The sequence below is a fragment of the Pipra filicauda genome, unplaced genomic scaffold, assembly GCF_003945595.2.
Source record: "Pipra filicauda isolate LSUMZ 115617 unplaced genomic scaffold, ASM394559v2 scaffold15_size4787011_pilon, whole genome shotgun sequence".
Lineage (NCBI taxonomy): Eukaryota > Metazoa > Chordata > Aves > Passeriformes > Pipridae > Pipra > Pipra filicauda.
This window is the reverse complement of record NW_024104096.1, coordinates 3937305-3950642: the sequence shown is the minus strand read 5'-3', so window position 1 is coordinate 3950642 and position 13338 is coordinate 3937305. Positions and strand designations below refer to the sequence as shown.

The window sequence follows — 13338 nt, the reverse complement described above, 5'->3', positions numbered from 1 at the left end:
GCTTTTACAGCACAAAAACTTAAAACTCTCCTCTAGCTGAGTACCCCCAAAATCCTGATCCTAACCCAAGGACACCGCCTTTAAACAAGTGCAGTTAGGCACTCCTGAAGAAATTCTGCAAGAAAAAAAATAATTGTTTAGTCCAGAGTCCTGAAGGATTTCACAGGAGTTTGCCTTTTTGTGTTGTTTCCTGCCATCTCCATGTCTTCTTTCAGAGTAATAATCTACAGCAGCATAGTGTTTAAAGAGTCTCCACACGAGGATCAACTACTCAGCCTTCACGATGTACTTTGCAGCACACCATGCAAACTAGAAACAAAGCAACACCCTTGACAAGGTCAAATGCATAAGCAGCTACAACAGACAACAATTTAAGGAGATACATACACGACATTTTAGGAGTTTCAGTTTTAACTTGCTTAACTTGTCCTAAATCCTTCAATTACCTAAATTTTATAAGGTTCTATCTATACATAAAGAAGTGCCTTTACATTGTTATGAGGAAGGTCAGTGCTGAACATGTGGAGCCCTAATATAGCCCCTAAATAACTATGGATTATAACCAGTTCTAATGAGGTTTTAGAAAAGGCATGAGACACCAATGAAGCCTTTAAAAAATAGCAGTGACCTGACTACCCTGGAAAAAGCTGCTGCTGTGCTTCCAGACACTGTTTATACTTATCACTACCACGTTTCCTCCTATCTCAGCTTTAGTCACCTGAATAGGTCATTATGCTCCTATACAGTTGCATTTGTTAATAAAATCATTTGTTGGCAGAAGTGGTACAAATACACTAATGGGGACGCCAGACCTACTTTTCTGCCCAACCTTACTCCATTTACCCTATTCGACATAAATTATCAAACTGTGTTTTGACACCAATGAGACTTTTGCCACCCCAGCAGCATTTGACATTTTTAAAATGTACTTTACAGGAGGATCACAATTAAGCCATGTTTACCTTTCCTGTATCTGCTAAAAGCTCAAGTCATCACCCTCTCCACCAGAATTTTGCCTATTTCAATGTATCGGGTAAGAGCTATTTGCTGCCTCAGTGCCTGAAAAGAATGACTTGGCTATCAAGCACACAGGAAAGTTCTCCTGGTCTTTACCACCTGACACAAGACCTTGCAACTTTGGCACAGTATGAAGTGTAGAAGTCTTGTATACTTAAAAAAGAAGAGTATGCAACACTGAGAACTGTGAGTATATGCTACAAACCAGAGTTGAGCACAACTTTATACCAATTTTATATATGTTAACAGCTCTTCACAGGCTAGCCATCTCTAGTGTGAAGACTTTCCTATTCCTTCACATCTTTTTGGGGCCCAAAACCCAGGAAAACATTCATCTCTAAACACTAACTGTAGCCAAGGCTGCAGACACCCATAATACAATGCTTTTGATTTATCATTTGTATTTATCTGCATAATAAATACCTTATCTTTAAATTCTCAGACTGCAATTAACTACTGCTAAAAAACAAATGAGACATCACAACGTGAAAAATATTCATGACAGAGACACACAAACTCTGGGACTTTCAGCAAATTAAGTATCTCTACACTTAGACTGGGGGGGGAAAAAACCACCCAGAAAAAACTTAGAAAAAATAGGGAACTTGGAAGTAATCTGACACTTCAAAAATAAATAAGCACTCACAGTATGGGGTTAGAGCAAAAATATTTTCGGATGAGGTCCCTCAACTCTTTCCATCTACTTCCACCGACATTCAAATGTAACTTTTTAGACCACCTTAGTGTCTACTGCAATTTAATTCACAAACTCAAACATGGAACAGTTCTCCCAGCCTTGTGTTAGACAAACCTGCTTTCAGATGCATGGCCCTGCTCTTTCATTTAGGCTGAAGGTGAAAGCTGAACACTCTCGCCTCCATGGCAGCACCGTGTTTCTTCTCATTAGCTTTACAGACAGGAATTCTGTACCAAATGATATACCACAAGATAACAAATATCCACCAGGATTTCCCTCAGTCAAATTACATGTATCCTGCCATATAGCTTGATGACTGCTGTAACTGAAAGAGGATTTGTTGATTTACATGCATAATTGATCACTCTCAGCTCTACAGCCAGGGCCATTCTTTCTAGTTACCATGCTGGATATAAATGTAGTTCGTTTCCATCAACCAGCCTGCCTGATGGATAAATTAACAGCTTATAAAACTGAAAGATATTGACAGTGATCTAATATGAAAGATTAGTATGTTTAGCAGCTCATCATTTCTGCTTATATCACAGAGATTCTTACAAAGTTAGTAAAAAACGGGTTATATTTTGTCCACTGTGAGGGGATCAGGTAGCCTGAGTGCAACAACACTTACCATTCCTGTCTTTACTAAAGGGCCAGAGTGCAGCTTTCAGTACTGCCTTTTGACAGCTTCCAGAGGAAGTATGTTCTGCTTCAAAGTCAAGTAAATATCTTCCCTAGAACCAGGTCTTGCCTGAAGGACTCAGCTGGTACAGCTGTGCCCATTAAACAGTAAACATATTTCTCATTTACTTCCCAACTTTCTTGCCTACCATTCTCCCAGAATCCATTAGACTAAATCAGAAAGAGCAGAAGTTCTGGAACATGTGACTTCCACAAAGCAGGCAACTCTTGCAAGCTGCTAACTAGCTACTAACAAGTGTTAGCAGCACTGATTTCATCTACAAACCAGGTCTGTAAGAAACACACACAGAACAAGGCAAGTTTACCTCTTTCTTGCCAATCACTAGTGGTATGGAGTATTCTATTTGTCAAACCAAAGACTAAGATTGCATGGGCAAGGAAGCCCCCTGCATTCCACAAGAATAATCTATTGCAATTCTGAGAAGAATTTTCTGGGGACACTAAAAGAAACGGCTAATTCTCATCTGGGATGGTGTCAGACTACATAGTCAAAACTGACACTGCAATGGGTACACAATACATAAAACAAGTATATCTGTAAAGGAAAAGACAGCCTTCTTATAAAACAAATTTCAGTGCAGTAAGGCAATTCATAGCTAAATAGTCACTACAGGAAAAGATGTAGCAAAGCTCCTCGTCCTCCTGACAGGAATTCAATTCCGAAATAAAAAAAAATAGATTGGAAACTTGCCTGTTGTGCACATGCTATACATAATTTTCCAACCAACCTTTAATTCATATATTGCAAATACAGAATTTTGGCAATATACTGGAGTCAGGATGCTCTGTTTCAGGTTAGCATAAATCTGAAACAGTAAGAAAGTCTGATTTGCTTTTATGTTACAGGCTTCGAAACTCAAAACTAAACAGCAGCAGATAAAAGACCCAGGTGCCTTTTTCATTCACTGTAAAAACACACAAATGAAAAATCACAAAGCATACTGCTACTTTGAGATGCAATTATTTAAAAAGATATGGTCCTCGCTAAACATACTTGAAGGCTGCAAATAACTGTGTTGAGTTCACCTTTCCCTTTCCTAAGCATAAAAAAGTTGACAGTTATTTTGTGAAAATGAAAATATAATTTAAGTACTATTAATACTCTCTGCCTTTAATAAACAGATTTGACAACGTAAGTGGCATGAACCAAGATCTTTGTTGTATTGTGCTCTCCTTATCAAGTGTTCTGAAATCCTAAAACACAAGTTACTCCAACTTACCATTTCATCAGCAATTTTAGCTCCCATTCAGATCCACTGTCTTAAACTGCTGCTCCCCTGTACTAGAACTGAACAGGTTACACGCATGAATCTGTAGTATCAGTTTCTTGACTTGGCAACACCATACAGTAATGGTTTTATTTGAAGAAACACACATTTTTTTGACATTTGGGTATGTGAAATACTACCTATAAAGCTGCTTTATATACTGGAACAGGGACACAGTTTTCAGTCAAGATGACCAACGCTTTCACCTCAGCCAACCACCTTCCTGCAGTGTCAATGGGCTAGAGGGGGAATTCAGTGGCAACAATCACATTAGAAGCATTTTGAAAAATTGTGACAAGGATTTTTTTCTGGTGTAGATTCACACATACCACATTTGAACTTGTCCACTCACAAGCTACATGTATAGACAGCCTTCTTGATATTTAGAGACCACCTACTGCTAGATTAGAAGTGTTCATCTACATGTGTATGTTTGTGTGCACCCATATCCATATACACAGAATTTGCATCATCTTGTCGCCCAGCAACAGTGACAAAGAAAGAGATTACAATTCTATCATTAAAATACAGTTCAAACACCATGTCAGTTACTATCATATATCCTTTTATATATATATATATAAACACTTTCTATAGGAAAGAAGTTTCATACATTAAATATTGACAACCTTTTAGCGTATTAAATACATATTTATTCAATATTTTATTAAGATTATTTAAAAAAATAATCTTAGATACTCTTTATTTTCACAAGATGTATGCAATTATGATGAGTAACCTACACTTAGGCTCTAACAGCCTAATCCAAACCCCACCAACTTTAATGGGCTTTAGATCAAGCATGTGAGAGCACCGTAACAAACACTGTTTCAGGAGGTAATTCCCATGCAACATCAAACTATGACAAGACACAAGAGGCTAAAAATGGCTCATCATAATTTATTTTATGTTAAAATGTACAGCTTGGGGGGGTTGTTTTTTGCAGGTTTTATTTTTGTTGCTTGGGTGGGGTTTTTGTGGATATTTTTTTTTAAGTGACTGACTAAAAAGATAACAGATAAATACAAGAGTGTCACTGGGTCCTATTTTTACATGTATCAAGCCTCTTCTGTTCGGCCCTTACAGTCACTCTGTACAGGTACAAAGGCTACAAAAAAGGAAGCAATATAAACAGACACAAATAACTCTTGCCTTTTTACATGCGATCTGTAAGCTTAGTTTGAGCTATTCACACGCTACTGCTCTATTTTTTCCCTTAAAAAATAACTCCAATATTTTATAAAGATAGAAAAATCTACAGATGGAATGAAAATGTAAAGTTAGAGGCATTTCCATAAAATAGCAACTTTACACCAAATTCACTACTTTTTTTTTTTTTTAAATCCTGCCAAGTATTTGGACATATACGAAAATGTTTCAAAACTTGACAAATAAACACTGAGATGTTTCAATCAACAAAAAAACATAACAGTATTTATAAAACAGAAAGCTGCCTTTTTTCCTACCCCAGCCCCAAAGAAACTGGTCACAAAAATGGAAAAGAGTCTCAACTTTACACTAAACATACAGCAATAAAACCCTTTGAACTAACCAAAATGTGAATAGCTTTTGCAGCTTTTTTTATTATTTTTACAAGTTTTATAATTAACAAAAATATAGTTCTGAGTTTTTTACCCTTCAAACTAGGGTAACCTAATCAAGGCAAAAAAATTAAGAAATGGCTTACTGTTAAGCACAACACTTGTACAGTACTACAAAATGCACTGTCACTAACAAAGACATTAGCGGCATGCAGAAGTGTCACCTTCAGAAACAAAATAATACAATAAAAGAACTGCTAAAAGGCATTTACATGTGGGGAAAGGAGAGAGAAAAAGCTCATGATCCAGTACTGTCTGATAGTTTTGGAGTCTATTTATCCACATTTTTAATGGGAGCAGGCACATAAAATGGCTCTGAACCATCAGCTGCTGTGTAATTGCAGTTCAAAGAAAGAGTTCTTCCTTTCCAGAGAACTTCAAGCTCGATGAAATAAACAGAAAATGGAAAACCATCTAATTCCCCCCAAAGAGAAGTTAAATCTCACAAAGTTAAAAACAAAACAAAAAACCCAAACAAACAACCAAAAAAAACAAAACAAGAAATAAAGAAAAACTTGTATAAGGCTTTCTGCTGCATACAGCTTTTAAATGGTGCCAACAAATGTTTTTGCATTCACACCAATTGCTGGTTTTGAAATCGTATTCTCCAAAAAGGTATTTGTGCAGATCAATCCAATATGCCAGTTTGGTAGTGTGTCTCTCCCAAGGGCCTACCTTCTCATGTAGGATCCATTGAGAGACTGTTTAGACATGCCTGTATTCATGTAGCCATGATGGCCTGGAGGAGTGTACATCATGTTACTGTGGGGTGCTGTCTGCATTGGCTGCTGTGCATATGGCTGAGTTCCCATCATTCCCATCTGCATCTGCATAGGGTACTGGGCGGTTTGATTCATATACCCATGATTACTGTGATAGCCACTATTCATCATTGGCTGGGACATGCTATAACCATTCATAGCATTAAGGGTATTCATATTCATGTTCACTGAATTGACATTGTAAGCTGGGGCTGGCATCAAATTTACACTCATGTTCATACCACGCTGCATTGTTAAGGTCCGTGCAGGCCCTTGCATGGCCACAGTCTGTGAAGCACGCCCATAAATTTGTGGCTGATGGGCTGCAGCAGCCGGTGGCAGAGGCGTGGATTTGGTTCTTACAGAAACATGACCTTTGCCAGTCATCTGAGTCTGCAGTCTTTGGGTGTGGGATATTCCAATATTCGATGAAGTCATATTACGCTGCAAAAGGGGAGGTGGCAAATTCATGGGAGGAGGAGTAAGGTTGGGGGGAGGAGTCATGGTAGCCTGTGCTTGGGGTCCTCCAGGAACAGCATGTGGAGACTGAGAAAGCTGAACAAGCCCTGTGTTACTTAGGGGGGCAGACAAAGAGGCACTGTTTGCATAGGAAGTTACAGCAGCTGAATGGCTGTAAGGCAAAGAATGATCCATAAGCGTATTAGTTAACTGTTGCAGTTTGGCAAGGCTGAAGGTGGCAGATGGCTGTGAGTAATGCCCTGCTCCAAATTCACTCTGCCCCATTCTTTCATATAATCCAATGTTGGCATTGCTAGTCTCAGGGATTTCGGTTAACTGCATAGGTGGTGTAAAATTAGCAGCCATGCTGCACTGGGATAACTGTTGGTTGCTGCTGGGAGGCCTTTCAACAACACAACCTTGGGGAGATTTTACATTACAAGTGGGAGGAGAATTGATGTTTGCTTGTTGCATCATACTGCAGCTTCCATTAATGCTAGACATCTGCTGGGTCACTGCACAGCTACTCTGTGTTAGGTTACTAGATGTAAGGCTGCTGTACGAGCAACTGTTTTGAGAAGAGTTGTTTCCACAGATACTATTACCCATGGTAGAATCGTAACTGCTTGGGTTTTCATAGTTTTCTGTTGTGCTTTCAATACTTCCTAAATCACTAAACCCACTATCCACAACTTGTTGCGAATGATCAGAAACTGAGGGAACATCCATCATTGGGCTGGTCTCCATGTTCTGTAGAGACGGCACAGAAATGGCACTTTGATCTGGGCTGATCTGAGCATAGCTGTTCTCTAAAGGAGCAACATTTGGACTATTAACAGAACGAACTGACTGGCTGGGATGAGAGTGCACAGATGAAACTGGGCTACTGTGGTCAGACTGCTGACAGTCATCCAGTGTGGTCATTTGGGGACTTTGGTCATTATGGGCATAGTTCTGCAAACTTCTACAGGCCTCTTGAGTCTCTGCACAGTCCTGAAATGTATCTTCGTGTTCACTCGCTTCTTGGGTTAGAGACTGTACTGCTTGAACTGTCTCTGAGTCTATCTCCATGGTCTCAGTACTCTCTCCCTTGAAATCGGAATGTAATTCTTCACCAGCTTTTTGGTCCTGGTTGTTACCTGTATGATCATCATCGGATTCAGGCACCGGGTCTGAATCTGTAGCAAGTTCTTTCTGGTCACCTTCACACTCATCAGCTGCAAGGTCAACACCACAATCCATTAACTCCTCCTGATTCGAATTACCAGTTTGAACATTTACGTCTAAAAAAGATTGTTGTGTTTCCAGCATTTCCTTGAAAGCTTCACCAGGCAATTCCTCTTTCTCTGCTTCCGTTGAACCCATGTGGCTATCATCTTCATCATCTGCATCATGATCCTCATTGTGAGAAGGTTCTTCATCCTCCTCCTCCTCTTCCTCCTGATCATCCAAATGCGCGGACTCCTCTTTTTGCTCAAACACTTCTTCTGCTTTGTCTTTTTCTTGATCTTTTGAATTGATTCCGCCTTCTTCTATACTCCTTTCTTCTTCCCCAGCTTTCATGGTATCATTTTCTTGTTTTTCAAAGGGTTCACTGGGTGGATGCAGAGGTTCAGGTTCTACGTCTTTCACCTCATCCTCTGGTGGTGGCAATACTTCAAGGGGTTCTTTAACAGCTTCCTCTGTAACAGCAGAAACTGAGCAGGGCTTGTCTTCAGCCACTTCCTTTTGTTCTTCCACCAGCACCTGATAGTCAGGCTCCAGAGGAGTCTCGGGTGGAGTGTATAAATTAAGCTTAAAGCCAGGTTTTCTTTCTTTGCTTTGCCTCCATTTAGATGGACCACGCTTAACTCCTTTGGGCCAACCCTGCTTACTCTTTAAAGGTTCAAGATTGTCTTTAGTGCTTTCTTCCAACACAGCTACGTCCTCTGTATTATCTTTGGGAGGCAATAGAGAAAAAAAAAAGTCTTAGCTTGCACAAACTAATCAATATTTTCAAATATAAACCCAAAAGCAATTTATAAAATCAAAATGTGTTAAGAAACCAAGAAATGAGCTATAAACAGATCTCAAACCACAATGAAAGGATATAGTATCTACAGCTCAAACACAGCCTACTCAGACATGCTATTGTTTGGTGGCCTTTTAACAGTGGCTATCAAAACCACCATTTATACACTAGGAGAACCCCAGAGATTTAAATGACATGTAAACTCAAGCCAATATTGTCCAAATATTTGATTTTCAACATTTGATTTTAGAATATAAGTATGCCATCACGTTATACAGACACTGATTTAATGCATATTCATCTTTTTTGACAGTGAGAGTCTAGAGTTTCCTGTTTGACCATTCTGGAGGACAAGCCATAATAAACATACAATCATCTTTTAGTACCAACACTGAAAAAAAGTGGTTCATTATAGTATCTTCTCATGGGCAATATATCATGACACAGTTTGCAATAGATGATAGAAGGCAAAAGATAATTGAAATTAAACAGAGCGCATCAGAATACTAAATTAATCCATTGACTATAAAAAAGGTACCCAAACACATTCACCTCTTTCCTTTCTCCCCAGATAACACTTACATGTACACCAGAAAAAGGGAGAAGTATCAAGATACAACATGCTGCACTTGGGAGTGTAATGGATTTAGTGACACTCCTTTATTGTTATAGCACTCCCACAGTCAGTTAATGTGATGAACTGGTCCACGGACAAGTACACAACATCAGTCTAGTCAAAACAGTGCAAACCTGACCGCTGGGACATAGCTGGAACACTCAGAAGCTGCTACTTCTAGTCTAATTAATTTCTGTTGAGAAGCAGGAAAAAGCGGTAATATTCTAATGCACCTGTGCACAGGTTTGTAACAGCACCAACACAGTTGCTCTGGTCACACAAAAGCTGTTTAAAATAGAAATCAGCGCATGATCCCTCAACTGAGGATCACAAAGATGAAACTTCCCATGCAATTAGAAAAATACTGAACTAGTACCTACTTGCTTCTTAGAGAAAATACACAGACCTGAGAATCTAGACATCCATTCTGGAATTGAAATTTATAAGCATAATTTGAGAGCCAGGAGGTCAAGGGATGAGTGTACATTCAGAATAGCTCATTAGTAGTTTCGCTATTCATCCATTAGCTTTTCTGACAAGAAATATCCTTGAAATCAAACTAGATAAGCAGCTTTGAAAGAACACGGTTAAAATTGCCCATCTCTTTTGTGGGGAAAAACATAGGGACTCTGGTGCTGAGGATCTATTGTGCCACATAAGCAACAAAGATTTCACTGAATTACCAGCAATGCTGAATAGAAAGATATTTGTGTAAATCAAATCTTACTTTTTGCTTGTACCCTTTATCAAGGATACAAAAACTATATTAGACAATATTCCTGTGATTCTCTTTGCTCTGTTGAGTATGAAAGGCCCTGTTGTAGGGACATAACAGTTGTTTTTGACAATATGACAAGGACTGCAATGGCTCAGACTGGAAAACACTTGTTTCATGAACACAAAAAGCAAATTATAATATTAATGGGTCAGGAATAGTAGAACTAAACAAAATAAAAAAAACAAAAAACAAAAAAATCTGAAGCCACCACTGACTTCTGAATTCTAATAAATGATGTGAGATTAATGAAGAGAGCATTTTTAACAACATAAGATTTTAAGACCGAAATGGCTAAATACAATAAAAATTTCCAGATTTATGAAAAAAATAAACACTTGCTTTGAAGGCCACCCATCCAAATTAATTTTGCAAAGATAAGAACATTTTAAGTCTACCTGTGCAATTTTCATCACTCCTGTAGCAATGAGTATCTTTCTCCTTGTTCTGTTCCTCTTCCTCCTCCTGTTTCTGCTGCCCGGGTTGATACTCAAAAGCTTTTCTAATCACAGGCTTCAAGTCATCATCTTCTCCATCCATCTCACAGGTGGGTTCCAGCTGTGGCATGGGACGCTCTTCGTCTGAGTTATCAAATGGCTCGTTCAACACCTCTGTTGTTTCAGAAATTGTCTCTGTTGTAACACTGCTATTTATCCTTCTGCGTTTACGGCCCCTTTTCTTTTTCAGTATGAAAGGCCTCTGAAAAATAATTCCACAAATGTAACTCTTCTTACATTCCCATTTGTTAGCTGATTCTGGACATAAATTTTTGTAGAGTGAGTTTAAAAAATCTATTTACTCATTCAAAAAACACCTTACATTGCATCAAATTCAAATGTAGACAGAATCTAAAAGCAAAATGTCTAAACACTTAAAACAGATATGTATACATGTACCCAAAGCTTTCTCTAGGTGAAAATTAAGACTAGAATTTTCTTCATATTGAAGTGCCTTTTGCCTTCTTCTGTCAAATAATATTCACAGCACTATTACTTAAATTGTACTTACACATTTTTCCTCTGTAGATTTACAATTCCTGAACAACCTTCACAAGTATCAAACCTTATACTTCTACATTTCAGGTTTCTGCTATTTTTAGAAATAAGTATGTATACAGAAAAATAGATAACAGCAAAGAAGTGCATGTCAAGAATCCTACAGTTGGCTGCTTTAAAGAAAAAACTGTTCAAGGTTTTTTTTCTATTATTATGCATTCTCAGACATTTACAGTTACTTTAAAGTTTGCTCTTTTAAAGTATAACTAAAGAGACACTCCAATTTCCCAATTCTCACCTGAGACACCTAAATACACAGGCTAAGGTGAGTGTTTTAAAATTTTGGGATTCTTACATTTACTAATTTAAGCCACTCAAAGAGCTGACTTTTCAAAGAAATTAAGAACTATGCAAATACAGCAGTAAGCAGAATTTAATATTTAGATCTCCTGTAAATTAGAAGAATATGGCTAAAAAAACCCTTTTAAAAGCATTTCTTTTGAGAAACAGTACTCCACTTTAAGGAGTTCCTATATTAAAAAAACAATAAAAAGACCAACCCCACAAGCTGGACTCCATCCTAGTACGAAAAGAAGAACCATTCATATACTGAACCAATACCAATGCCAAACAGCAGAGGGCAATCACTAGTTTAAAAATTAACAAGAAATTCTGGTTTTTTTGTGTCACTAATATTTTATAGTTCCATGAAACATCCAAAAGATAAAAAATTGAACGGAGGGGGGAAAAAAAAAAAAAAAAAGAGAAGAGAGGAGTTGTTAAGTGTCCAAATAACACAGAAAGGATTAAAACAGTCTAATTAATGTTTGTAAGAAAACAGATCGTTATTTTGATGATAATCATTTGATTGAAATCAGAGACAAATGACTTTAAACCAAACCATTGAAGTAACACACCTTTCTTTTTATGGCCAGTGACTGTGGCTTTGTCAGCCGGGGAGGCGAACTCTGTTGATTCTCATCCCCGCCATCCTCCTCACTGCTTTCTTTAGATTGTTCTGTGGATTGCCCTCGCTCCCCCACCACTGCCAAACTTTCTGGAGATCGCAAATATTTATTTTTAGATTGTACTTTTGCAGGTGATTGCCTACTATTAGTTCTTGTGGAGAATATTTCTTGCTCTTCCTTTTCCCAGCAGCTAGCTTGTTCCATAAGACGCTCAGCCTGAAGGGTCGAGGTTAAAATAGCAGGTCACTGAAACAGCATTTACTTAGCCATATCCTTTGTGTTCAGCTAAATAGTTAAAGTAAGTCAACTCTGATTAGCACTCCTGGCTAACCTAGCAACTGCATTTCAGCTGAATCATCTAGTAGCTCCTGTACAACAGTTAACAGATAACAAACCAAAGAAGATTGCATTTCATGGGATATTTAGCACTATTAATGATGCAGCGAATTGATTTAAGTCCTTCAGCACTACATTACATGCCCACTGACTGGATCACTTTGAGCAAGTTCAGAACACAAAGAATCGATTGACAGTGCAGCCCCTGAGCTCTGCACCAAATTTGATCTGATTACATGCTCTTTGACTACCTCAAGAGTGATAAATACAGCTCCATGACAAGTGATTCACATTTTAAGTTTTCATATTCATCCCCTCAAAGTTACCTCAAAGATCTTGCTGCACAGCTTCCAGAAATTCTGCATTACAGTATCAGTACCTTCTACCAGTAAGCGCAGTGGTCAAAGCAAAAACTGCTCTATTTAAGGCAGCCTAAAGTTGAATATTCGGAGTTATGAAATCCAAAGGAAAAGAAATTCAGAAGTCTCTGATATTACCTCCTTTTCTGCTTCTCTCTCTTCTTCAGAAACTGCAGCATTAGAAACTAACAAAGGAGTCCATCTCAAGCTTTCAGGATCTACTTCATTGATGCGTGGATTTGCTTTCAGTTTCTCCATATGACTTGAAATCAGCTTTTCCCTTCTAATAATTACAAATCTACAATCAAATAAACAGTAATTTAATTTAGAAAGTGATCACCTAAAACAGCCTTTCTGCAGTTTAAATCCTTTTGTGCAACAACCTGTGAAAATAGATGGGTGAATAAATGGATACATCAAACTAAAAATATGAGCTGACACACAGCAATAACATGCTTAAACTGGAGACTGTTTACTAGAGGAAGTGAGGAAACAAGAGTTTATGAAGTGAAAGTTCTATATTAAACATCACTAGGGCAACACAGAGGAAAGTAAAGGTTTTATAGTTGACTACTCTATTCAAGAGATTTAGTGTTGGCATTTGTGTCACTGCCAGAAGGATCTCCAATTTTAATATTACATACAAGCATAGACATAAAACACTGTGATCATCATGTCAAGAGTGAGAAAGTTGTAATATTAAAACTGAAGATGTCAGTGAATGGGACAAAAAAGTAAGCTTGAAACTTAAGTTTGCTAACAAAGCATAAAAA

At 38.0% G+C, this 13338-nt stretch overlaps 1 protein-coding gene across 5 annotated transcripts in view; it reads right to left on the bottom strand.

The window, feature by feature from the left end:
* Positions 1–4314: 4314 nt before the first annotated feature.
* KAT6B (lysine acetyltransferase 6B) overlaps positions 4315–13338 on the bottom strand; it is a 109106-nt gene continuing 100082 nt past the window's right edge. For all 5 annotated transcript variants that reach the window (XM_027739855.2, XM_027739854.2, XM_027739857.2 and 2 more), the window contains exons 14-17: positions 12704–12863; positions 11820–12086; positions 10306–10606; positions 4315–8442 (exon numbers count right to left, since the gene is read on the bottom strand). In XM_027739855.2, coding sequence (XP_027595656.1) covers positions 5957–8442; positions 10306–10606; positions 11820–12086; positions 12704–12863 — 3214 coding nt within the window. In that variant the 3' untranslated portion in view covers positions 4315–5956. The remainder of the gene's footprint in view (positions 8443–10305; positions 10607–11819; positions 12087–12703; positions 12864–13338) is intronic.